General features: G+C 42.3%; 1 protein-coding gene across 4 annotated transcripts in view; it reads right to left on the bottom strand.

Annotated features, from left to right (window-relative positions):
* Positions 1-26943, bottom strand: part of LOC129839452 (son of sevenless homolog 1-like) — a 69626-nt gene that overhangs the window by 36633 nt on the left and 6050 nt on the right. For all 4 annotated transcript variants that reach the window (XM_055906927.1, XM_055906937.1, XM_055906943.1 and 1 more), the window contains exons 2-9: positions 17823-17948; positions 12984-13115; positions 8753-8917; positions 7655-7864; positions 7119-7262; positions 6412-6522; positions 5284-5382; positions 1272-1399 (exon numbers count right to left, since the gene is read on the bottom strand). In XM_055906927.1, the coding sequence (XP_055762902.1) occupies positions 1272-1399; positions 5284-5382; positions 6412-6522; positions 7119-7262; positions 7655-7864; positions 8753-8917; positions 12984-13115; positions 17823-17948 (1115 nt within the window). The remainder of the gene's footprint in view (positions 1-1271; positions 1400-5283; positions 5383-6411; positions 6523-7118; positions 7263-7654; positions 7865-8752; positions 8918-12983; positions 13116-17822; positions 17949-26943) is intronic.

Genomic DNA, 26943 nt, shown 5'->3' with positions numbered 1-26943 from the left:
TCAAGTCTGATCAGAGGTTATATTTGAAGTGCATTTACATTAATCTTTAAACTAGCAGTCTTATGATGAAATGAAGTAGTTAATTATAGCAAAAATATATATATAACGAGCATCATTATCAAACCATCATTTAGTCCAGGCAGCGATGGACCTCGCCAGAGCATTAGCGACTAAGAGGTTATTATGTTCTCCTAATGAACAGCAAGCTTGCGAAAGAGCAAGCATAATTCAAATGGCTGTGACAATAGAACTCTTGGGTTGTTCTTTGTTCTGGCTCTCGAAATACAAAGACCCCTAGAGACAGGAAAGGTGTAGCGAAAAACAGCCAAAGTCAACAAAGGTAACCCTTGTCGGGTACCCCAACTCAGTGTGTCCTCTCGAATTGTCCATTTTAGCCTCCTGTTTGTGTCACCATCCCCATGTTCCCGCCAAAGTATGGGGTGCAAAGACATACCGTAAGATAAGCCATCCTTTCCCCATGAAAAATGAAACCAAAAACCAAAAAGAACAGCAACAAAGGGGTAATTTTGGGGTGTTTATACCCTACGTCCTCATACTCAACGCTCCTCGCTTCCACGCAGGTAAAGAACGAGCAACAACCGCATGTAACCAAAAAAACACCCCGTTTTCTTCACCAATACAAAAGGAGGGATGGAGAGAAAAATGGTCTGCAAGGTTGGGATGCTAAAGTCCACTGCTGAAAGCAAGGGGATTCTTTTTTTCCCCCTTTCAAACTCTCTCACCTTTTTTTTCTTTTCTCAAAGCCGGGAACAATAATACCAGAACAGGACAGCCCAATTCCTGTCACAACTTCCCTCCGACAACACAGTGGCGAGCCCCCTCCAACCCTTTCCCTCCCCTCACAGGTCTATTTTAGGTCCAGAGGGAAACTCAGAACTGAGCTTAGGGTGGGGGGTGTGCAGAGGATGGGAGGAGTACACCAATGAGGCAGTAGTAAGAATTGCTGTGTGTGTCTATCGTGATGTGTGTGTTGTGCAAGTGTTAACACCTCTTTGAGCATACAGAGTGCACATTCGAGACATATCCACCTACTGATGCACATGTGGTACATATGTGCATCTCTGGTCTGTGCCATTATGTGTGTCTGAGTTAGCTTTCCATATTTTGCTTGTGGATTTCTATTATTGCATCAGTCAGTGTGTGTGCAAAATGTATTGTGTGTGTCAAAGCTAGCTTTGTATCTTCTTGGGTAAAGAGAACCAGGTGTGGACGGACCGGGAGGGGTTGTAAGTTGGCGCTCCCCTGCCTACCTCAGCCTCCTCTTGGCCATGTTCTTGGAGCAGATCCTCTCCATGCTACTCTGCAGATTGAGCAGCGCCGTGATGGCCTGCTTCAGACACTCCTTGTCCTCCTCGTCCTCACTTTTCTCCTCCAGTTGCTGTGGAAAAAAGGGAGGGGGGGCAGAGAAAGAGTGGGTAGAGAATAAAATGTTGGGTCAGGTGGTTTCGCTGGTAGGGGGAGTCCGGTGAAGGATCATGATGCGGTCGGTATAAGGCCAAACTCATGAGCAAGATTAGGGCTGAGTAAAGAATAAATTCTTCATCGCTCGCCCTCTCCATCATTCTCGCATTCCCAACCCCCTCAACTCCAGTGTTTTCCCCTTAATTCTTACTTTCTTTAGCGACGACCTAGGAACAAAATGGCTACCAACATTCAACTGACACCACATGACCCTTTGTGAAATACAACGCAAGTCTTACCCTTCTTTATATATACAGTGCATTCGGAAAGCATTCAGACCCCTTGATTTTTTCCCACATTGTTAACGTTACAGCCTTATTTTTTTGTTTCCTCAATCTACACACAACACCCCATAATGACAAAGTGAAAACAGGTTTTTTGAAATTTTACCAAATTTATTTTAAAAATCTAAAACAAACACCTCCCTTACATAAGTATTCAGACCCTTTGCTATGAGACTCGAAATTGAGCTCAGGTGTATCCTGTTTCCATTGATCATCCTTGAGATGTTTCTACAACTTGTTTGGAGTCAACCTGTGGTAAATTCAATTGATTGGACATGATTTGGAAAGGCACACACACCTGTCTATATAAGGTTCCACAGTTGACAGTGCATGTCAAAGCAAAAACCAAGCCATGAGGTCAAAGAAACTGTCCGTAGAGCTCCGAGACAGGATTGTGTCGAGGCACAGATCTAGGGAAGGATACCCAAAAATTACTGCAGCATTGAAGTTCCCAAAGAACACAGTGGCCTCCATCATTCTTAAATGGAAGAAGTTTAGAACCACCAAGACTCTTCTTAGAGCTGGCCGCCCGGCCAAACTGAGCAATCGGGGGAAAATGGCCTGACCAACAACACAATGTTTACTCTGACAGAGCTCCGGAGTTCCTCTGTGGAGATGGGAGAACCTTCCAGAAGGACAACCATATCTGCAGCCCTCCACCAATCTGGCCTTTATGGTAGAGTGGCCAGACGGAGGCCACTCCTCAGTAAAAGGCACATGACAGCCCGCTTGGAGTTTGCCAAAAGGCACCTAAAGCACTCAGACCATGAGAAACAAGATTCTCTGGTCTGATGAAACCACGATTGAACACTTTGGCCTGAATGCCAAGCGTCACGTTTGGCGGAAACCTGGCACAGTCCCTAAGGTGAAAAATGGTGGTGCCAGCATCATGCTGTGGGAATGTTTTTCAGCGGCAGGGACTGTGAGACTAGTCAGGATTGAGTGAAAGATGAACGGAGCAGAGTACAGAGAGATCCTTGATGAAAACCTGCTCCAGAGCACTCAGGACCTCAGACTGGGGTCAAAGTTCACCTTCCAACAGGACAACAACCCTAAGCACACAGCCAAGACAACGTAGGAGTGGCTTCAGACAAGTCTCTGAATGTCCTTGAGCGGTCCAGCCAGAGCCTGGACTTGAACCCAATCGAACATCTCTGGAGAGACCTGCAAATAGCTGTGCAGTGAGGCTCCTTATCCAACCTGACAGAGTTTAAGAGGATCTACAGAGAAGAATGGGAGAAACTCCCCAAATACAGGTGTGCCATGCGTGTAGCCTCATACCCAAGAAGACTCAAGGCTGTAATTGCTGGCAAAGGTGCTTCAAAGTACTGAGTAAAGGGTCTGAATACTTAAGTGATATCAGTTTTTTATTTTTAATACACTTGCAAAAATATCTAAACACCTGTTTTTTGGTCATTATGGGGTATTGTGTGTAGATTGATGAGGGAAAATATGATTTAATCAATTTTAGAATAAGGCTGTTGCTAGCATGCTGTGGTTAAAGTACAGAAAGCCCTACCTTTTGCATCTGTAGTGACAGTGTTTATATTATGGTTTGATATAAGCTTGTATATACCTGTACAAACACATGACATGTAAGGGCTAATCAATGAGGGGCTATGCGTTCTATGGAAAATAATGAACGACGTGGAAGGAGTGTTCTACGATGTGCTAGCCGAGTGGAACTAACCTCCCACGGAGTTGCATTATTTTCCAGAGAACGCATAGAGCCCTGAGTTGATTATCCCTTTTATACCATGGCTATAATTAAACACATTTGCAGCTAAAAATGTGTTAATTTGCAGGTAGAAATGTACTCAACATCCACTGAAGTAGCTAGCAAGTTTACTAGTTTCCTTGGTAACCAAACAACCAGACGTGGTACTATGAAAATCTAATTCAACAATGGCAAATGTTTTCAATTTGACGTTTGCTTTCAAAAGCAGCTCAAAACATAGAACATGTAAGGATTAAATATAGCCTTTGAATTCTACCGTGCCCTATAGGGAAATAATGCACACTCTAGAATTCCCTTCAAGCCAATCAGAAACAAGTATTTAACAATGCCATGGTATAAGTCTACATACTGTATTTGCACAACGATAGAAGATAACCATCTCCCCGAAAACCAGGATAATCATGTTTTTACATCTTGGAATGGCTTGAGACACCATAAGTTTGCCACCTTGTGAGAAAATTGAGAAACCATGCACCTCCAGGAGTGGATGGTGAAACCGAGGTCATGTTCATTAGAACATGCAACACAAAAGGTTTTAAAAGCATTTTGCACAAAAAAAGGTAGTCCCTCCCGGTTTGTCTGTTGTCTTCCGTTTGGTGCCTAATGAACATAACCCATGCGTTTGCATCCTAAGTCTGTCCCTTTGGCTATGCCATCTGAAGACAAAGAAAGAAACTACTTCTCTCCACACCCGCTTTTCCTTTACCCTGGACTCGCAGTAAGTAAGCTGGGGGTAGAAAAAAAATGAAAGATGAGGGATTTCAGCGATTTAGCCCTCTGCAGAGCAGCCGCCACCTCCATGGCTTGCTGGAAAGAGGCTCACTGGAGAATAGGGACTGTGGGGGCCAAATCTAGGCCTAAGGGTGAACAAGGAGCCCAAACACTAAGGCTCTCTCGGAGGTGGCACATGGTTCGGGTAACAGATATTCCACACTAGTACAGATCATGTGGTCCAGCGGTAACACTTTCTGCTCTAAACACATGCATGACTACCCACCAGAGACCAATCTTCATATCCTCCCTTTCTACTATCTGTCCCTCCCACCTACTCTCCCTTCTCTGATTTCAAACCTGTCTGAATAAGTTAAAGAATACGAGGAGAGTGGAACCTCACTCTCCTTCTAAGGGGCAATTTCAATCTGCAACTGACACATCCATTAAAAATAAAATCTTTTTAATTAATGATATATAGCCGTTAATTCATGAAAAATATAACCCCAAAAATGCCTCATGAGCTTAGTTCAACTGTCGTACCCTATCAGAAACCGAAATATAAGCTTGTTGTACTCCATTGTTTGTAAACAAAAACTATATAGCCTCAAAACACGGTTAAAACTATCATTTTGATCTCATGGATGGTCAAGTCCTTGAATTCATGGATCGGTCTATGAATTTGAGAGAGGTTACATTTCTCCTGCCCCATCCCTTAGCTGGGACCCCTTTGTTGTTGTATGGAACTGGAGATATTAAGAGAAAAAAACATTGAGATTGAAAAACATTGAGCCCATCAACTGTGGGCTGGTGGATCATCGTTTGGGGAGAAACCAAGGCTTTCTGATCCATATGCAGTACCTTTCAGTAATAGATACAGAATCTATTTATAAACTTTATTATTAAACATAATATATGCCATTTAGTAGATGCTTTTAACCAAAGCGATACATTTTACATATGGGTAGTCCTGGGAATCGAACCCACAATCCTGGCAATGCAAGTGCCATGCTCTACCAATTGAGCTACAGAGGAACAACCACATTATGAATGCTCATATATGCCTACCTTTAAGATCTCAAAATAGTGGAGACAATGATAGACAGGTGTCAGGAGTAACCGGGGTAGGACGTACTGGACTGCTTCCTTAAAGCCTTCGCATATAGACTGGGGGTTCAGAGACAGACAGAAATGAGTGTTAACTTGGACAGGTAATACAGTGTCAAATCTTATCAAGGTATATTGACCAGGAAAAGGCAAACAGTGGTCTGGGGGGGGAGTTTTATAAAGTTCTTACCTTAGGGAAAATCCACCCAGAAATGGCCGATAACATTTCTAGTATCTCAGATTATTCTGGCAATACTCACAGGGACTTCGTTGGGAGGAATGTTTGACATGCATTTTTACATCACTTTTTATTTTATTTATTAAAGTGGCCATTTTATTGCTTTTTATACCTAAAATGCCTCCTGTAAGACCTTATGATCCATGAACCGTACATGATACAGACACCATCTTGATGCAATTATACTCATTGTAGTGTGCTCTGAAATATGGAGTATGTCTAGATTCTGAAATACGATTATTCACAATTATAATTCATATTTTGGAGCACAATGACACCAAGATGTTGTCTGTATCATGTACGGTTCACAAATCAAAGGCTTTTACACGAGGCATGTACAGGTCTAAAAAGGGCTTAAAATGGCCACTTTCATCTCGATGGAGAAAAAAAGTGTTTGCGATACAAATGTAATAAGCATATCAAACATCCTTCCACACAGTGATGTTCCTATGTGAGAATTTCCAGAACAATCGGATACCAGAAATATTTCTGGGCCTTCCTGGCGTGGACCTTGCCTGGTTGCCCTAACAGTCAGAATTTAAACGCCAAACTCTGTTAGATGTACATCCAAGAATGGCCACCAACAAAAAAGTTAACAAGCAAATGCTTCACATGCAAATAGCGCGTGATTAACATTTGTAGTACACGATTAATTACATTCCATCAGAGCAACTCATAACTTTGTAAAAACATAATTTAAATACATCAGTCGACAACAAAAACATAAACATTGGAGTAATCAAGCCTGCCTTTTGGGCTTATGATAAGGAGTGGTCAGCGGGGGGCTGGGGTGTGGTTAGCAGGGGCTGGTGAGTGTGGTCAGCGGGGGGCTGGTGAGTGTGGCTTCTGACCTGGAGGTATGAGGCAGCTCCCGGTTTAGACAGCTGGCTGAGGAAGTGATCGTGGAAGCCAGTCCGCAGGATGTCTTGAGCATACGTCTCATAGGGGTCGAAGGCCAGCTCCTGGATATAAAAAAGAGAGATGTATCAAATATGAAATGTCATGTTTTATGACAATGGCCACAGGGTGTAAGTGGGGTCTGTGAATGACAAGGAACCTTGCCTGGGACCTGAAGACTTGCGTTAGCTCCCTGAGCTAATGTCTAGGTCCTAAGCTTAAGCTCGGCGGACTAACAGCGTTGTGGTGCACAAGAGCAATGTATTTTCAGACACAGGTGTAAGTGTAACAGGTTTGTGTAATGAGCAACCTTCACTGGTACCTGAAGACTCCTGTTAGCTCCCCAAGCTAATGCCTAAGCTTTAGCTCTGTCTTTGGGTGCCCAGGAGCAATTTATTTGCAGAAACAGCACACACACTAACACAATATATATGCGCGTAAACACACACACACACACACATCCCCACAAATACACACTTTTTTGCAGACAGCAATTTCTTAACACAGACAGCTTCACACACACATGCATAACAATCCCCCCCAACCACACACCTACCTTGGCCAGGTCTTTGAAGCAGCTGCCCACCACAAACAAGCTGGGCTCCCACAAACACCACATAAACATACACACACACCATCCCTCCCACAAACACACACTCACCTCGGCCAGGTCTTCGAAGCAGCTGCCCACCAGCGGGTGTGGGCTCCCCTCGTCTGTCATCTCCACCGTGTCTTCAATGAGGCCCAGCAGCTTGAGGGTGACCTCGTGGATGTCCACGATGCGGCTGAAGATGTTCTCCACGTCCTGCAGGGGGTAGTAGAGAGGGGGAGAGAGAGCGAGAGAGGATGGGAGACAGGGAATTAAGGAAGGAGGCAGGGAGAGAGTTGGGGGAAGAGAGAGCGAGAGAGGATGGGAGACAGGGAATTAAGGAAGGAGGCAGGGAGAGAGTTGGGGGAAGAGAGAGAGAGTCGGGGGAAGAGAGAGAGAGAGAGAGTCGTGTGGGAATAGGGGGAGGGTGATGGAAAGATGGGTGGAAGGGGGAGATGGGGAGCAGAGTAATGCAGGAAGGTGGCAGGAGAGAAGTGAGAGTGGTGGTAGAGGAGAGAAAAGGAGTGGAAAAAGACGAGTCAAACAAAGTCCTGATGGAAGACCATAGGTGTGCAAGTGTGTGCGAGGGTGCCTCCATCACTACTCACATGGTGGGAGAAGAGTCCGGCGTCGGAGGCAATTGGCTCGCGGAACACCTTGATGATGAGGTTGAGGTCGCGCAGGTACTGTCGGACCTCGGCCATGAAGGTCTTGACCAGGTCGTAGTAGGTCTGCTCCTCGCTGGTGGACGGCTCCTCGTCCATCAGGGGAAAACCGCTGATGTCCTCCTCATCCTGGTGGAACATGTCCATCAGAACCTGGAGATGGGGGAATAGAAGCGGCCAGACATATTCTTACCAATTACTCAGTGTTACGGACCACTTTTTGCTCCTGAATGGCGCAGCAAGAGGCATCACTACAGTCCCTGGTTCGAATCCAGGCGGATCACATCCGGCTGTGATTGGGAGTCCCATAGCGCAGCACACAATTGGCCCAGCATCATCCGGGTTTGGCCGGGGAAAGCAGTAATTGCAAATAAGAATTTATTTTTTAACTGACTTGCCTAGTTAAATAAAGGTTCAATAAAAATAAAAGTAAAATTCGTAGAATGAATAATCATACAGAGGGACATCAGCATAGATACCAGGTTGGAGTCAATTCCATTTAGTTCAGTCAATTAGGAAGTAAACTGAAATTCCCATTTTCGGCAGTCATTTTCTGTAAAGAAGATGTGGAATTGGAATTTCAGTTTACTTCCTGAATTGAAATGGATCCCGAGAGACCCAAGCTTAGAAACATGCATGCGCACGCACAGGCAAACAAAAGCGGGCACACATTATCGCTCATTCAGCTGGCATTCTTCATCAGCTTACGTTCAGAAATGACCCTACGGACTCCAGCGTTAGTTGTATATTGGCCAGTCGGTGTGGTTCCTGAGACTTCTCACCATCACACGCCACCAGCCATACTTAGGCCAACAACAACAACAATAGCATTTACAAGCCAATCTAATTTCATAGTCATAGCAACATAAAAGGGGCAATCTGGGATTGGTACAGTCAATCTTGAAGAAGACTAGAAATGGTTTAGTGGCACATACGGCCAGTGATGTCCTGCTGGGGGATCTCACAGTAGCTGATGTTGAAGATCCTCTTCATAATGCATCACAACACACTGTGAAGCACAACACAGGTGTTAACGCTCACCTTATCGGCACACATGGCCACGGTGATGTCCTGCTGGGAGATCTCGTAGTGGCGGATGTTCCTCACGTAATTCCCTGCCAGCTTCAGGATGTCTGCTGAGATGTACTCCAACACGGCCACGATGTACACCGACACCTGGTGGTCAATCTTGTACCCTAGTACCTCCTGAACAAGGCAGAGGGATTATGGGAAAATGAGTCCACTACGTACACCTACTGTGTACTGGCGGTCTTGTACCCTAGTGCCTCCTGAACATGACCCAGGAAGAGAGGAATCATGGGTAAAAAGCAGGGTCAGTGTGGTTTGACTACTGTACAATCTGACCCTGCCGTACTTTCAAATTAATGTAAACGGTGCTGAACTGAATGGTACACAGAACACAGAAAGTGCAGGGTAAGAATTCCTTTATGCGTTTTGGTTACCGGTACACATCATTGAACAGTAATTGGGCACTATAGGTACTTTAAATACTAATTAAGTCATGTAATACGGTCATGCAAGGCTCAGAATTGTATAACCGGTGTTCTTAAAATGATGTTAATCAAGTAATTCTGTTGTTGCTGCACATCAGTATGTGTATTACTAAAACAAAGAGCACTAACAGCTCATAGCAAAAAAGGTCTAAAGAATATAGTTGGAATATTCTTATCAAGTATCCAATAAGAGACATGTTTTTTTTAAAGGTTGCTTGGTCACTCATAAAGCATCTATATGGTTAGGTGTTAGTTACCATTCTAAAATGTAAATCCTATCATTCCTTATTTAAAAGGGGCAATAGGTAAAAGAATACAACAAAAAGTGCAAAAAAGTGTAGGTCTTTCAGAACTTTAACCTTTTGTATTCTTGGAAGCATGGTCTAAATTAAGTAAATCTTTGCATCTCGGCCTCCTTGGAATTTTCCTTTTCATGGTTTGAGTGCGAGTACCCTTTGAACTCTACAGCCACCATTCATTCTAGCCTGAGCGCAAACCCTCATACTGGCTTTCGACATTTCTCCATACCCATCCCACAGCTTTTTACCAAAATGTGTTATTGTTTCAAATGCATATTGCCCCTTTAATATCATCTCAATTAAAGTATTTGGCATGGGTGAATACATTTTGTTAAGCATGATAGGTTCATCATGGATTTTCAGTAAGTGACCAATTCCACAAAACAGTTAAATGTCTCCCTCTATTGGTCAGTATAGGTACTGTGAGAAACGTGGCCAATACCGCTCCTCGAGCTGTGTTCAGTAGGCACTGAAACAGAAAACATTTTGGACAAAGAAAAAACAAAATGTCTATTTTGTTTATTGAGTCACGTTAAAAGCGGTTCAATCAATCCTTTGTCTGTTTCATAAAAACATTTCTGAAGTGTAGAGCACAATTCCTCCTTTGGCCGACTTTCCTTCCAGTTCTCTACTGCCAATGACTGTAACGAATTGAAAAAAATCATTGAAGCAGGAGACGCATATCTCCCTCACAAACTTTAAGTATCAGCTGTCAGAGCAGCTTACAGATAATTGCACCCGTACATAGCCCACCTGTAAATAGCCCACCCAACTACCTCATCCACATATTGATATTTATTTATTTTTGCTCCTTTGCACCCCAGTATCTCTACTTGCACATTCAACTTCTGCACATCTATCACTCCAGTGTTTAATTGCTAAATTGTAATTATTTCACCACTATGGCCTAATCTTACATCATTTGCGCACACTGTATATAGACCTTTCTATTGTGTTATTGACTAAGTTTGTTAATTCCATGTGTAACTGTGTTGTTGTCTGTCGCACTGCTTTGCTTTATCTTGGCCAGGTCGCAGTTGTAAATGAGAAATTGTTCTCAACTGGCCTACCTGGTTAAATAAAGGTGAAACATATATATATATTTTTTTAAAGATATCAGTAACTGGGTCCTGTTCAGGAGGATGTAACGTTACAACACTTTCAGATATATTGTGTAGAAAGCTAAAACGGATTAATAAATGAATACATGACAGACAGTCCTATTTGCAACATTCAGGACTTTTTACTCTGCCCTCAGAAAGTACTGACACCCCTTGACTTTTTCCACATTCTGCTGAATTTTGATTGTGTCACTGATCAATACACAACACACCATAACATCAAAGTGGAATTACATTTTTAGCAATGTTTAGATATTAATTTAAAACAAATCTAAGCTGTAATGTCGAGTCAATAAGTATTTAACCCTTTTGTTATGGCAAGCCTAAATAAGTAAAAATGGACTTACTGTGTGCAATAATAGTGTTTAATATGATTTTTAAATGACTACCCCATCTCTGTCCCCACACATACAATTAGTAAGGTCCCCCAGGCAAGCAGTGAATTTCAACCACAGATTCAACCACAAAGACCAGCAAGGTTTTCCAATGGTTCGCAAAGTGCACCTATTGGTAGATGGGTAAAATAAAAAATATAAAGCAGACATAGAATATCCCTATGAGCATGGTGCAGTTATTAATTACACTTAGGATGGTGTATCAATACACACAGTCACTAACTCAGTTGCCGGAGAGGATGGAAACCGCTCAGGGATTTCACCATGAGCCCAACGGTGATTTTAAAACAGAGTTTAATGGCTGTGTGATAGGAGATAACTGAGGATGGATCAACATTGTAGTTACTCCACAATACTAACCTAAATGACAGAGTGAAAAGGAAGCCTGTACAGAATAGAAATGTTCAAAAACATGCATTCGGTTTGCAGTAAGGCACTAAAGTAATACTGCACACAATGTTGCAAAGAAATGAACTTTATGTCCTGAACACAACGCATTGTGTTTTGGGCAAATCCAACACATCACTAAGTACCACTCTCCATATTTTCAAGCACGGTGGTGGCTGCATCATGTTACGGGTATGCTCATCTCCGGCAAGGACTTGGGAGATTTTTGGGGATAAAAAGAGTATAGGAATATAGCTAAGCACAGGCAAAATCCTAGAGGAAAACTTGATTCGGTCTGCTTTCCAACAGACACTGGGAGACAAATTCACCTTTCATAAGGCCAAACATACACTGAAGCTGCTTAGCAAGACGACCTTGCATGTTCCTGAGTGGCCTAGTTACGGACCGATTTTCAAGGCGATTTTGACAAGACTTGAAAATGTCTAGCAATGATCAACAACCAACTTGACAGAGCTTGGAGATTTTTTTTGAATAATGTGCAAATATTGTACAATCCAGATGTGCAAAGCTCTTAGAGACTTACCCAGAAAGACTCACCGCTGTAATCGCTGCCAAAGGTGATTCTAACAAGTATTGACTCAGGGGGTTGAACACTTATCTAATCAAAATATGATTAGAATATTTTTTTTTACTTTGACATGAGTATTTTGTGTAGATCCTTGACAAGAAATGAAAAATGTTTTCGGGAAAAAAGTCAAGGAGTGTGAATACTTTCGCAAGGCACTGTACATCACTGAATACACCCAGCCGTTTCCTCAGGGTGGTTCACAGCCTGACTAACGTACTTGGCGTTGAAGACCTAGGCTACATCCTGACCTTACAGGTCCCTTCATTATGATTGGTCTAGCCACCAGGGTCATGTTCAGTAGGTACAAAAAGTTTTGAAACAGTAACGAACTACCTGAAATCAGGGTCCAACGTTAACCTTTTCTTTGTAAATGCATTAGGGTCATGCAGGGGCCTAGGTTGATATCCTTAGTCTGTATATATTCAGCTCGTAATAGGCTACATTTGGTTATTATGGTATTACAGTATTAAAAAAAAACAAATATAATTTAGCAATGTAGACATTGTATTATTTTTGCTAGTATGTTCACTATTGAAGTTTTACTTTTGTAAACCACTTTCCCTAAAATAAATAAGCTTGGCGAGTAGATTGATGAGCCCTTCTTTCTACTCTGGACAGCTCATGTGTGCCGTGTGAAGGCATCAACTCATGTAGTGCGAGTGCTCAAGAAGTTCTGACTTGCGAGGAGCGTGGTTGAATTAACGGCCAATAATTTTGCTCAAATACAAATAGCATGACTTTTCAGTGTGTAGTTTTCAATGGTTTTCAATAGCAGACTGTGACACAGCAGGTAAACTGGAACAACAAAATGCGCTGAGAAGATACTGCCCCAACATGTTTTTACTGGCCAGCATCAATGTCTGATCCTGCTGAAAGTGTCCAGTAAGAAACATTCATTTTCGCTTTCCATTTCAAAATGCTTTGCCCTACTGAACATGACCCAGAGACATTTGGGATTATGGGTTACCTTGAGCAGCGGGTGGATCTTATCCACTGGCAGGGCCAAAGGATTCCTCCTCTTCCTCTTTTCGATGGCTGCCTGGGCGTCGGCGATAGCCCACTTATCGATAGGGTGAGGGAAACTCTTCTGCACTCGCTCCTGAGGGGAGGAAAGGAGGGAGGGAGATTGAGAGCCCTTCAATAGTGCAATACTTCTGACCAGAGCCCTATGGGCCCTTGTCAAATGTAGTGGACTACATAGGGAATAGGGTGCCATTTGGGCTGCAGTCAGGCCTTACTTATCTCTTATTTACTTAAATTACATATTTCCTGGTCCTCTGTTGATGCTGCATCCATAGGCAAAGCAAACATTCACTGGGGGCAAACATGACTCCTCCTTCAAACTGCCCTATGACACTTGACATAAGCATTTCCATGCGTTCACCATTTTTTTATTGTCGCAGACGTTTCACATGGGATTTTTCCCTTAAAAAAAGGGACATCTAACAGGTTATGTCAATGGGAGGACGGGTACATGACATGTACATGTCAAGTGTCATGTCACACTTCTGCTGCAGGCACTACCAGGATGTCCCTCCCTTGACGTATGAGTTAGGCTAAGAGTTTCTGTAACCATTTTTAAAAAAGGGTGAGAACTACAAAATACATCCACAGTTAACGGAGGACATCTTCATAAGCACTACATAAAAAGTCATAAGAGCTTATGTCAACAATTTCAAGTTGACATAGGCTTTCTGAGGCCTAGGCATTTACAAAATGTTTGTGTTGTATATTTGAGGGAATCAAACATTTGTTGTGCTTACAAAGGTATTAAGGAGCTCTTTATGAATGCGTTATGTAGTTCTTATGTAGGGTACATACATAGTACACAAACAATACAAATTTCCCGCAATCCATTGGATTCAATGGGTCACAAACTACAATATACACAAGCACAAATGAGAGTGGTCAGTCACCAACCCTGGCAGGTCAAGGGTTAAAGTTCATACAGACAGGGTCACAGGGAGAGGTCAACAGAAAGAGAGAGCACAGAACTAAGGGAGGAGTAAACATGGTAAAAAGAGACCACATATCCATGGTTTGACTTTACCATGCCCCATGGCTAGGGTCATGGACCGTAAAAAGCACCTGCGGATTTCACGTGAACCTTCTGCTCGCAATAAATGAGTCAAGGTAGACAAAACAAAAACAAGAGGTGAAAACAGGTTGGCCATCTAAAACATGGAGTGAACAAAGCAAGATTTCAGATGTTTTCTGCATTAGCTCATGTCAGTTATCATTGTAGAATAGCAAAAAACAACATAGTGTGATGATGCGCAAGAAAACGTTCTCCTGTTCAATGACATCCAATCAATCAAGATATGAGAATGTTGTGAGTTCTGTTCAAATGATTGTCAAAGCAATATCAGTCAAAATACATGTCCGTAAATAGCTTCACTTTTCTACCTGTCACTTTGGGTAAATGGATTGGATTCGTAAGAATACAAATGAATGAAAACTGAGTTTTATCTCAGTGCAAATCAAACCATCTAAAGTACACCGTGACCCGAGTTTAAAATAAATTAACTTCACGAACACTGATAATTTCCCCTTTTCGGTGGGCACATAAAATCAACATCCTCTTTTACTGCAATCCTGACTTCACCAGCTGTCAATAAAAAGTGTGTCTGCTACAGAATGAAATTAAGCGGAATGCTATGCTGTGACAGAGATATTTAAAGCGGCAATCAGCAGTAGAAACAATAACAAAGTGGACTCCCCGCCCCGGTTCGGAAAAAAGCTGAGGGATGGGGCTAGAGAAATGGAACCAACCAAATTCATAGACAGTGCTATGGATGCAAGGACTGGCCATCCATGATATCAACATTATACTTTTAACCATGTTTTGAGGCTATATAGTGTTTGTTTACAAACATTGGAGTAAAACAAGCTTATATTTTGGCTTCTGATGGGGTACGACAGTTGAACTAAGCTCATGAAGCATTTATAAATTATATTCTTCAAGAATCAATACGTACAAATCATTAATTTTAGTCCCAAAATTGATGTATACTGAAACAAAATATTAAAAAAAACATAACTTTCAACAATTTATACGATTTTACTGAGTCACAGTTCATAAAAGGAAATCAGCCAATTGAAACAAATTAGGCTCTAATCTATAGATTTCACATGACTGGGAATACAGATATGCATCTGTTGGTCAAAGATGCCTTAAAATAAAGGTAGGGACGTGGATCAGAAAACCAGTCAGTATCTGGTGTGACCACCGTTTGTCTCTTGCAGCGCGACACATCTCCTTCGCATAGAGATTATCAGGCTGTTGATTGTGGCCTGTGGCCTGTGGAATGTTGTCCCACTCCTCTTCAACGGCTGTGCAAAGTTGTTGGATATTTTGCTGGAACTGGAACACACTGTCGTACACGTTAATCCAGAGCATCCCAAACGTGCTCAATGGGTGACATGTCTTATATGTCTTATAATGCCCACAAAGCTCATCACCAAGCTATGGACCCTGGGACTAAACACCCTCTTGCAACTGGATCCTGGACTTCCCAACGGGCCACCCTCAGGTGGTAAGGGTAGGCTTCAAAACATCTGCCACGCTGATCCTCAACACGGTGGCCCCTCAACAGTGCGTGCTTAGTCCTCTCCTGTACTCCGTTCACCCACGACTGCGTGGCCAGGCACGACTCAAACACCATCATTAAGTTTGCTGATGACAACAGTGGTAGGCCTGACCAGCGACAACGATGAGACAGCCTATAGGGAGGAGGTCAAAGACCTGGCAGTGTGATGCCAGGACAACAACAACCTCTCCCTCAATGTGAGCAAGACAAAGGAGCTAATCGTGGACTACATCAACGGGGCTGTAATGGAGCAGGTCAAGAGTGAGTTCCTTGGTGTCCACATCCAACAAACTATCCTGGTCCAAACACACCAAGACAGTCGTGAAGAGGGCACGACAACACCTATTCCCCCTCAGGAGATTGAAAAGATTTGGCATGGGTCCTCAGAACCTCAAATGGTTCTACAGCTGCACCATCGAGACCATCCTGACTGGTTGCATCACCGCCTGGTATGGCAACTGCTCGACATCCGACCGTAAAGCGCTACAGAGGGTAGTGTGTGCGGGTCCAGTACATCACAGGGGCCAAGCTTCCTGCCATCCAGGACCTATATACCAGGCAGTGTCAGAGGAAAGCCCAAAAAATTGTCAAAGACTCCAGTCACCCAAGTCATAGACTGTGCTCTCTGCTACCGCACGGCAAGTGGTAACGGAGCGCCAAGTCTAGGTCCAAAAGGCTCCTTAACAGCTTCTAGTCCCAAGCCATCAGACTGCTGAAAAATTAATCAAATGGCCACCCGGAATATTCACTTTACCCCTACCTACATGTACAAATTACCTCACCTAACCTGTAGCCCCGCACATTGACCTGGTACCGGTACCCCCTGTATATAGCCTTGTTATTATTTTATTTGGTCATTTATTTTATATATATATATATTCAAGAAATAGAGTTAAGAAAAAAATAAATATATATATATATTTTCTTAACTCTATTTCTTGAACTGCATTGTTGGTCAAGGGCTTGTAATTAAGAATATCACAATAAGGTCTACTACACCTGTTGTATTCGGCGCATGTGACAAATATAGGATCGTCACGGTATCTCTGTGCATTCAAATTGCTATCGATAAAATGCAATTGTGTTTGTTGCAATTGTGTCACCCTGGTGAAGACAGCGACCATACAGATGAGCTTCCCTGAGACGTTTTCTGACAGTTTGTGCAGAAATTCGCCGGTTATGCAAACCCAAAGTTTCATCAGCTGTGCGGGTGGCTGGTCTCAGACCAGCTGAAGAAGCCGGATGTGGAGGACCTGGGCTGGCGTGATTACACGTGGTCTGCGGTTGTGAGGCCGGTTGGACATACTGCCAAATACTCTAAAACGAACATTAAAATCTCTGGCAAAAGCTCTGGTGGACATTCCTGCAGTTAGAATGCCAATTGTACACTCCCTCAATTTGAAACATCTAGCATTGTGTTGTGACAAAAGTGCACATTTTAGAGTGGCTTTCTATTGTCCCCAGCACAAGATACACCTGTGTAATGATCATGCGGTTTAATCAGCTTCTTGATATCCCTGACCTGTCAGGTGGATGGATTATCTTGACAAAGGAGAAATGCTCACTAACAGGGATGTAAACAAATTGCTGCACAGGATTTGAGAGAAATACGCTTTTTGTGCATATGGAAAATGTCTGGGATCTTTTATTTCAGCTCATGAAAATGGGACCAACACTTTACATGTTGCGTTTATATTTTTGTTCAGTGTAGCAAATGCTGATTTCCCCTTTAAGTAGAAGTAGCCCCCATCACTGGTCAAGGGTCAGTTTATTTCCCAGACGATAGGTTAAATGAGAGGATCAGGGGAACAGTCGTCTGATCCTAGACCTGTGATTTAGAGGCAACTTCTACCTCGCCACAGCTCGTTGTTGTTTCCATGAGGGACTCCAAAAGGGAAGGTCTGCTCACTGTTTTTCTGCTTCCAAACGGAATCTTTTAATAATACAGCTTAGACAACACAATCACAACGATTCAACTTAATTGTGATTGAAATGTTGTGATATTATCACCTGGAACTACGCTTCAGTAAAAGATCACGAGGGCAAAACAACACTGAGCACACATTCCCTTTTTCTCTATGTGAAGGACCTTTTTGTCCAAAGCTCCTGTTATTGCTTTGGAAGTGTGTAAAACCTCCTCTGTTTACACTCTGTAAAAAAGGGGTCAACAAGGTTTTTGGTCCAGACACTGTTGCGCTATTGACGGAGATCCTCACCTCCACATCCTGCACGCTGCGTGGCTGTGCCTGGCAGAGCATGCTGAGCAGCAGCAGGATCAGCTCCTCGATGTACTGCAGCGCATCCTCCTGGGACGACAGTTTGGGATGTACCTGGCTCAGCACCTTCACAGAGAGAGATATATAATATTTCAGGATGAGTTTATTTATTTTTTGGAAAATCAGCTGTTAAAAAGGTTGGATCGGCAGAATACGTGGTAAACATGTATTAGCTCAGTATAGGTTGAGTTGATTATCATTACACTTTTTTTTGGATCAACTGTTAAAAAGCTTGAGGTGCATCTGGCTCAGCACCTTCACACAGAAACTAAGAGAGATGAGGCTAGGCTATTAGTTCAGTATGGATTCCAGCTGGGCCCAAACTAGTTGAATAAATGGTGTTTCCATGGAATAGAATCAACGTGGAAAAAGTAATCAACGTAAGGGAATTTAGAAACATTTTGTAATTTTTTCACCCAACTAAAAAAGAGAGAAGATGAGGTAACCCTTTACTTGACCCGCAGAGTCATAACACATTATTCCACGGTCATAACCATGTCATGTCCTAACAGCTGACATAACACTGTCATGACGCATATTAAGATCTGTTGTGACAGTGTTATTTCCTTGCTGTTATGAAACCTACATAAGAGTGGAAAGGAAACTTCTTGGCAGAGAAAAAACTTATTTGAATAAATGTGGGTTCTGAAACTTCAGGCTAGGGTCCTTTTTTCTCAATTTCCACCTGACTGACGTGCCCAAAGTAAACTGCCTGTTGCTCAAGCCCTGAAGCCAGATATGCATATAATTGGTACCATTGGAAAGAAAAAACTTTGAAGTTTGTAGAAATGTTAAAAATAATGTAGGAGACTATAACACATAAGATACGGTAGGAGAATATCCATAGAAAAACCAACCAGATTCTTTTTTTTTGAGAGCACATACTATTACAATGGAAGGTATAGGGAAAAAATGTAATCTAGCTCCCAGAATGCAATTAATATGGCTTCCACAAGATGTCAGCACTCTGTGTTCAAGGTTTCAGGCGTGTTTCTTCCAAAACGAGTAAGAAATATGATTTTTAGTATTGGGACACACTATTGGAAATTCGTGTTTGGTCGCACGAGGAACATACTACTTTCCGTATGAAAAATTATAGTTTGATTACATTTTAGGGTATCTGAAGAGTCAAAAGAAACGTATTTTGAATTGTTTTAACAAAGTTATACACACACACACACACTTGAGGTCGGAAGTTTACATATACTTAGGTTGGAGTCATTAAAACTCACTTTTCAACCACTCCACAAGTTTCTTGTTAACAAACTATCGTTTTGGCAAGTCGGTTAGGACATCTCCTTTGTGCATGATACAAGTAATTGTTTAAAGTAAGATTATTTCACTGTATCACAATTCCAGTGGGTCAGAAGTTTACATATACTAAGTTGACTGTGCCTTCAGACAGCTTGGAAAATTCCAGAAAATTATGTAATGGCTTTAGAAGCTTCTGATAGGCCAATTGAAATAATTTGAGTCAATTGGAGGTCTACCTGTGGATGTATTTCAAGGCCGACCTTCTAACTCAGTGGCTCTTTGCTTTACATCATGGGAAAATCAAAAGAAATCATCCAAGACCTGGGAGCAATTTCCAAACGCCTGAAGGTACCACATTCATCTGTACAAACAATAGTATGCAAGTATAAACACCATGGGACCACGCAGCCGTCATACCGCTCAGGAAGGAGACGTGTTCGTACTTTGGTGCAAAAAGTGCCCTCGGTCTGGGGCTCCATGCAAGATCTTACCTCGTGGGGCATCAATGATCATGAGGAAGGTGAGGGATCAGCCCAGAACTACACGGCAGGACCTGGTAAATGACCTGAAGAGAGCTGGGACCACAGTCTCAAAGAAAACCATTAGTAACACACTACGCCGCCATGGATTAAAATCCTGCACCACACGCAAGGTCCCCCTGCTCAAGCCAGCGCATGTCCAGGCCCGTCTGAAGTTTGCCAATGACCATCTGGATGATCCAGAGGAGGAATGGGAGAAGGTAATGTGGTCTGATGAGACAAAAATAGAGCTTTTTGGTCTAAACTCCACTCACCATGTTTGGAGGAAGAAGAAGGATGAGTACAAGCCCAAAAACACCATCCCAACCGTGAAGCATGGAAGTGGAAACATCATTCTTTGGGGATGCTTTTCTGCAAAGGGGACAGGACGACTGCACCGTATTGAGGGGAGGATGGATGGGGCCATGTATCGCGAGATCTTGGCCAACAACCTCGTTCCCTCAGTAAGAGCATTGAAGATGGGTCGTGGCTGGGTCTTCCAGCATGACAACGACCCGAAACACACAGCCAGGGCAACTAAGGAGTGGCTCCGTAAGAAGCATCTCAAGGTCCTGGAGTGGCCTAGCCAGTCTCCAGACCTGAACCCAATAGAAAATCTTTGGAGGGAGCTGAAAGTCCGTTTTGCCCAGCGACAGCCCCGAAAGCTGAAGGATCTGGAGAAGGTCTGTATGGAGGGTGGGCCAAAATCCCTGCTGCAGTGTGTGCAAACCTGGTCAAGAACGACAGGAAACGTATGATCTCTGTAATTGCAAACAAAGGTTTCTGTACCAAATATTAAGTTCTGCTTTTCTGATGTATCAAATACTTATGTCATGCAATAAAATGCTAATTAATTACTTAAAAAGCATAAAATGTGATTTTCTGGATTTTTGTTTTAGATTCCGTCTCTCGCAGTTGAAGTGTACCTATGATAAAAATTACAGACCTCTACATGCTTTGTAAGTAGGAAAACCTGCAAAATCAGCAGTGTATAAAATACTTGTTCTCCCCACTGTATATATATATTTTTTTTTAAATATTTTTTTCTTCTTTCTTTTTTCTTTAATTATTAATATTTTTTAATTGTGCCTTCTGGTTTGCTTTATAAGGAATTTGAAATAATTTATAATACTTAAGTATATTTTAGCAATTACATTTACTTTTCATACTTACGTATATTTAAAACAAAATACTTTTACTCAAGTAGTTTTTTACTGGGTGACTTTCACTTTTACTTGAGTGTTTTTCTATTAAAAAGGTATCTTTACTTTTACTCAAGTATGACAATTTGGTACTTTTTCCACCACTGTAAGTAGGTATATCTAGCGGTCTGATAAATTCTGATGGGATGGCTTGTCCTGCACTTTGTAAAAACCCAGAGTGCATTCAGGGAATGTTGGAAAAAGCTTTTGGATCCTTTCTAAACTTAGCAAATGTGAATAAAGAGGACTCGGACCACAAAATAAGTGACCTGGTAAGAGAGTTGAGTCCTCATTCAAAGGCAAGGGCAGTGAGAATACAAAGAGGATTTATTTATTTATTTATTTATATATATTTTTTTTTTTACCCTGGAGTTCGCGTTAAGAGGACTATATGAGAAAATACCCTTCGTAAAAATTCAAAATAAATAGTGATTTCTCATTTGGACCACTCGAAAACAGACAGAATACAATAATAGTCAACTTTTTACTGAAAGTAGGCTAGACTTCACACTCTCAGAGATACTTTTGGTTGGATAGTAAGTGGTGGAATATAATGTAATGAACAAAAAAGACAAATAGGCTTGTAGTGTGGCTGCCCTTTAGAAATGCCCTCTAGATATGCATTTGCAAATTGCAATACAGCCGACTAGTATTAAGCCTACCTGATGAAATGCAAATTCAGAGTGCTGCGTTCACCAGTACCTAGCCTACTCAAATACATTCTTACTCTGGATAGGCCCATCTGCATTCCAGTCAAGTGCACTCCATCATAACAGTCACAAATTACTGTATAGAAAAGCTACATGAATTCTTGCAGAACATGCACATCATAACATAGACCTAAACTCCTTGAACACAGCCTTAAATCAAACACGAGACGTAGGCTACATGATTATTGATGAAAGCTATTTCCCAAGTCAATTCATATATTTCAAGCAGGAAATTGCTATTTAAGTACTCATTGTCCCAAACTCATTTTGAGTTGACTACTGCCGAACTTGTGCCCACTTCATGCAGTCATGAATTTGTCAAACATGGCTAGAAAAAGAGATGACCAGCGATGAAGTGTTGTCGCTACAAACTTAACTATAAAGACACATTACTCTAACGTTGAGGCCTACCTTTTGGTCCTGCATCTCCTAACCATCATCCATTGAGTTGGTACAAGACAAAACATCAATCTTAACTTTATGGCTGGTAATGGGGTCAAATACGTTAGGGGAAAAGTACACAATTAGGCTACTTGAGTTTAGATTGGAATAAGCATACGTTTGCGGTTGTAGCTCGTGGAGTGGGACTACTGCCTCTAACGCTGTGTCCCTGGTAACTGACTGAGCCCAGTGACGAGAGCACAGCATAGACACTCCGGTCTCCTCAGTTCGCCTCGCCAGCCGAGGCCTATCAGAGCATGACTAAGCAAGCTCTGAGAGTCTCTACTCCCCCCCTCTTAGAGAGGGCACGGTCTCTACTCAACTTGGCAGCTCTTCAGAGGCAGAGAGGGAGGGAGAGTTACAAAGGGAGGGACTGTGAGTGAGAGAGGGTGTTTTGGAACTGAGGTCAGATAGTATTAAGATGGAGACCTTAGAAATAGAAAGTAAAACTATTTCTATGAATATGCCATTTCATTTTGAGGGAGAGACTGCATAAAATAGTAAACTGATCGCTAAAAATGGTGCAGAGTGGATAAAAGCAAAAAGGCACAGATGGCGTGAAAAGCAAAATGAAAGGGAGGTAAGTAAAGAGGGGACTATAACCTACAGCAGGGATCACTTAGATATTTTCAACATAATTACTAATTATTTGGAGACTGCAAATTGACCGCAAGAAGCCCGAATAGATGTATTTGACTAAAACAATACATTTCAAACCTTGCTTACATTTGTATGCAATTAAACGCATCTCTCTATTAGGCACGGGAATACTTTGGAACAGATTACCTAAATTAAAAACACTTGGAGCTGATTTCCTGCTGTTAACAGTCATTTATGTCCAACAATTAAAATAAAATACTAAATACAAACTCCGAAATACATACAGTACCAGTAAAGTTTACACACCTACTCATTCAAGGGTTTTTCTTTGTTTTGACTATTTTCTACATTGTAGAATAACAGTGAAGACATCAAAACTATGAAATAACGCATATGGAATCATGTAGTAACCAAAAAAAGTGTTAAACAAATCTAAATATATTTGAGATTCATCAAAGTAGCCATCCTTTGCCTTGATGACAGCTTTGCACATGCTTGACACTTCACTGGAGCAAGAATGACAGCTTTGCACATGCTTGACACTTCACTGGAGCAAGACATACGGTGGAAACCAATTCGAGCCCATGACAAACACCAATTCAACAAGGTAGTGAGCAAGTGACAAAACTTCAGATAGAAATGCAGAGAATCGAAACGTGGCGAAAATCGTACTGTAGCTGAAGTGCAATCTTCTCCCATCACAAGGCAAAGGAAACTCCCATCTTCTATGGAAATACAGAGGTTGCTGTACTGGGTCTATAAAGCCTGAATGTTCTCTAATGCCGCCATTTTACACACACACACGGCTCCTCAGAGGAGGACCATCCTCAGTGAATTTAATAGAAATAAAACTATACTAAATATATTCACCTCACCAAATAATTGATTAAAACAAACCGTCTTGCAGTGAAGGTCTACAGTAGCCTCAACAGCACTCTGTAGTGTAGCACCGTGGTGTAGCTGGAGGACAGATAGCTTCCGTCCTCCTCTTGGTACAATGACTTCAATACAAAACCTAGGAGGCTCATGGTTCTCACAACTTCCATAGACTTACACAGTCATTATGACAACTTCCTGAGGACGTCCTCCAACCCATCAGAACTCTTGCAGCATGAACTGACATGTTGTCCACCCAATGAAAGGATCAGAGAATGACTCTAGTACTGAAAAAATAAGCTACAGCTAGCTAGCACTGAAGTGCATAAAATGTGGTGAGTAGTTGACTCAGAGCGAGAAAGACAGTTGAACAGTTTTGAACATCAATTTCTTCCTTCCAATTTCTTCCTAAATTAAGGAGAAGCAAGAGTGAGATGTTTTTATTTTATTTTTTACTTTCACTTAGCTATCGAATGTAGCTAGCTAGTTTAGCCTACTCAAACAGAGAGGGATGCCATGTTGGCTAGCTGGCTATCCAACACTGGAACTCTTCCAAGTCAAGCTTTTGGTTTTATTAATTTATTGCCACCGGGGCCCGCCTTTGTAACTGCTAAACTGCTTTCTGACTGTACATTGTACTGCATGATTGTAGCCGGTTTACTAACACGTTAGTTCTAGTAGCTGTGTTGACTATGACGGGACAACGATGTAGGCTGTGTATAGCAGCCAGCTGTCCTGATATGAAGGTTTGGCTTGGAAATGTTTTTTCGCCTGGCCCAGACAGCTGATGTGTTGTGCACTGACGTTCACAAGCGACGGGAAAAGGTGATAGGAGGAAAGCGCGTCGATAGTTGTGAGAAGGAATTATATATACAACGAGCAAAGTGAGCATGCTATTTTTCTGGTGGCTGCTATGGATGTGAACTGTGTCTGATCAGGGGTGTATTGATCCCGCCGAGTCGGTTGAAAAACATTCCTTAAAACGGAAGCGGGATGAACATACCTGAATTTGTACAATAGAAACTAATTTATAACTGTTGGACTAATGATTACACCCTAGATCAGCTAGATGCAGGCAAGAGTGTGCAAGGCGGTATTGAGTCACTGTCTCGCACCTTGATTACTCAAAATTCTCTCGACCGGTGCACCTACAATGTAAACTTTCAAACATAGGCTATGTTGAAGCAATCTCATGATTGGTACAGGGAAAACGTGAGCAGCATATGAGCCTAAAACTATCGACGTTAGATTGAGCTGGGTGAATGGAACATGAACGAGTCATCCACTATGCTGTAATTGAAAGAAGACAACGCTCATAAACAAAGATCACACTCCCTCATCTTAAACTGTAACGACCGTGACTAACATACACCTACCTACCTTTCTCACATCGCGTCGTAACGCAGAGGTATTCATCTGTCGTGGCCATATACAGTGGGGAGAACAAGTATTTGATACACTGCCGATTTTGCAGGTTTTCCTACTTACAAAGCATGTAGAGGTCTGTAATTTTTTATCATAGGTACACTTCAACTGTGAGAGACGGAATCTAAAACAAAAGTCCAGGGAATCACATTGTATAATTTTTAAGTAATTAATTAGCATTTTATTGCATGACAAGTATTTGATACATCAGAAAAGCAGAACTTAATATTTGGTACAGAAAACTTTGTTTGCAATTACAGAGATCATACGTTTCCTGTAGTTCTTGACCAGGTTTGCACACACTGCAGTAGGGATTTTGGCCCACTCCTCCATACAGACCTTCTCCAGATCCTTCAGGTTTCGGGGTTGTCGCTGGGCAATACGGACTTTCAGCTCCCTCCAAAGATTCTCTATTGGGTTCAGGTCTGGAGACGGGCTAGGCCACTCCAGGACCTTGAGATGCTTCTTACGGAGCCACTCCTTAGTTGCCCTGGCTGTGTGTTTCGGGTCGTTGTCATGCTGGAAGACCCAGCCACGACCCATCTTCAATGCGCTTACTGATGGAAGGAGGTTGTTGGCCAAGATCTCGCGATACATGGCCCCATCCATCCTCCCCTCAATACGGTGCAGTCGTCCTGTCCCCTTTGCAGAAAAGCATCCCCAAAGAATGATGTTTCCACCTCCATGCTTCACGGTTGGGATGGTGTTCTTGGGATTGTACTCATCCTTCTTCCTCCAAACCAAAAAGCTCTATTTTTGTCTCATCAGACCACATGACCTTCTCCCATTCCTCCTCTGGATCATCCAGATGGTCATTGGCAAACTTCAGACGGGCCTGGACATGCGCTGGCTTGAGCAGGGGGACCTTGCGTGCGCTGCAGGATTTTAATCCATGGCGGCGTAGTGTGTTACCAATGGTTTTCTTTGAGACTGTGGTCCCAGCTCTCTTCAGGTCATTGACCAGGTCCTGCCGTGTAGTTCTGGGCTGATCCCTCACCTTCCTCATGATCATTGATGCCCCGCGAGGTGAGATCTTGCATGGAGCCCCAGACCGAGGGTGATTGACCGTCATCTTGAACTTCTTCCATTGTTTAATAATTGCGCCAACAGTTGTTGCCTTCTCACCAAGCTGCTTACCTATTGTCCTGTAGCCCATCCCAGCCTTGTGCAGGTCTACAATTTTATCCCTGATGTCCTTACACAGCTCTCTGGTCTTGGCCATTGTGGAGAGGTTGGAGTCTGTTTTATTGAGTGTGTGGACAGATGTCTTTTATACAGGTAACGAGTTCAAACAGGTGCAGTTAATACAGGTAATGAGTGGAGAACAGGAGGGCTTCTTAAAGAAAAACTAACAGGTCTGTGAGAGCCGGAATTCTTACTGGTTGGTAGGTAATCAAATACTTATGTCATGCAATAAAATGCAAATTAATTACTTAAAAATTATACAATGTGATTCCCTGGACTTTTGTTTTAGATTCCGTCTCTCACAGTTGAAGTGTACCTATGATAAAAAATTACAGACCTCTACATGCTTAGTAAGTAGGAAAACCTGCAAAATCGGCAGTGTATCAAATACTTGTTCTCCCCACTGTACGTAGGTGCTTTCAGAAGTGTGTTTTGAGTGGGGAACGATCAAGGTCTAACAGGAGGTCCTGAGATAATGTAAAAGATGTAGCCTTGCCTGACACAAGGCTCGTGGTTAGGCTACATTATGATTGCCAATGGGGGAAAAACTGGAAGATTGACTAGAAAGCTCTGATTGTAGATGGAAAATTGCATGCTGCAATTCTTTAGCCCGTTTGATCAGACTTCTTACTTTGCTCTGCCTCCTTGTGAATGCAAATGATGAATAAACAAAAAAATGAAAACAAGTCTTAACCCATTATAATAAGGTAATAATCTGAATAAATTAGTTGCAAATAAAATCTGCACACACACAAGATAATATATGGAGGATAGGTTTATGGGAAACTCCCAGAAAAATTGCAAGAAAGGCTCATTATTCCAACTGAAAATTGGGGGCCAACTCAATGCT

This window comes from Salvelinus fontinalis, chromosome 3 (genome assembly GCF_029448725.1).
Source record: "Salvelinus fontinalis isolate EN_2023a chromosome 3, ASM2944872v1, whole genome shotgun sequence".
Lineage (NCBI taxonomy): Eukaryota > Metazoa > Chordata > Actinopteri > Salmoniformes > Salmonidae > Salvelinus > Salvelinus fontinalis.
This window is presented reverse-complemented; position numbering and strand designations above follow the sequence as displayed.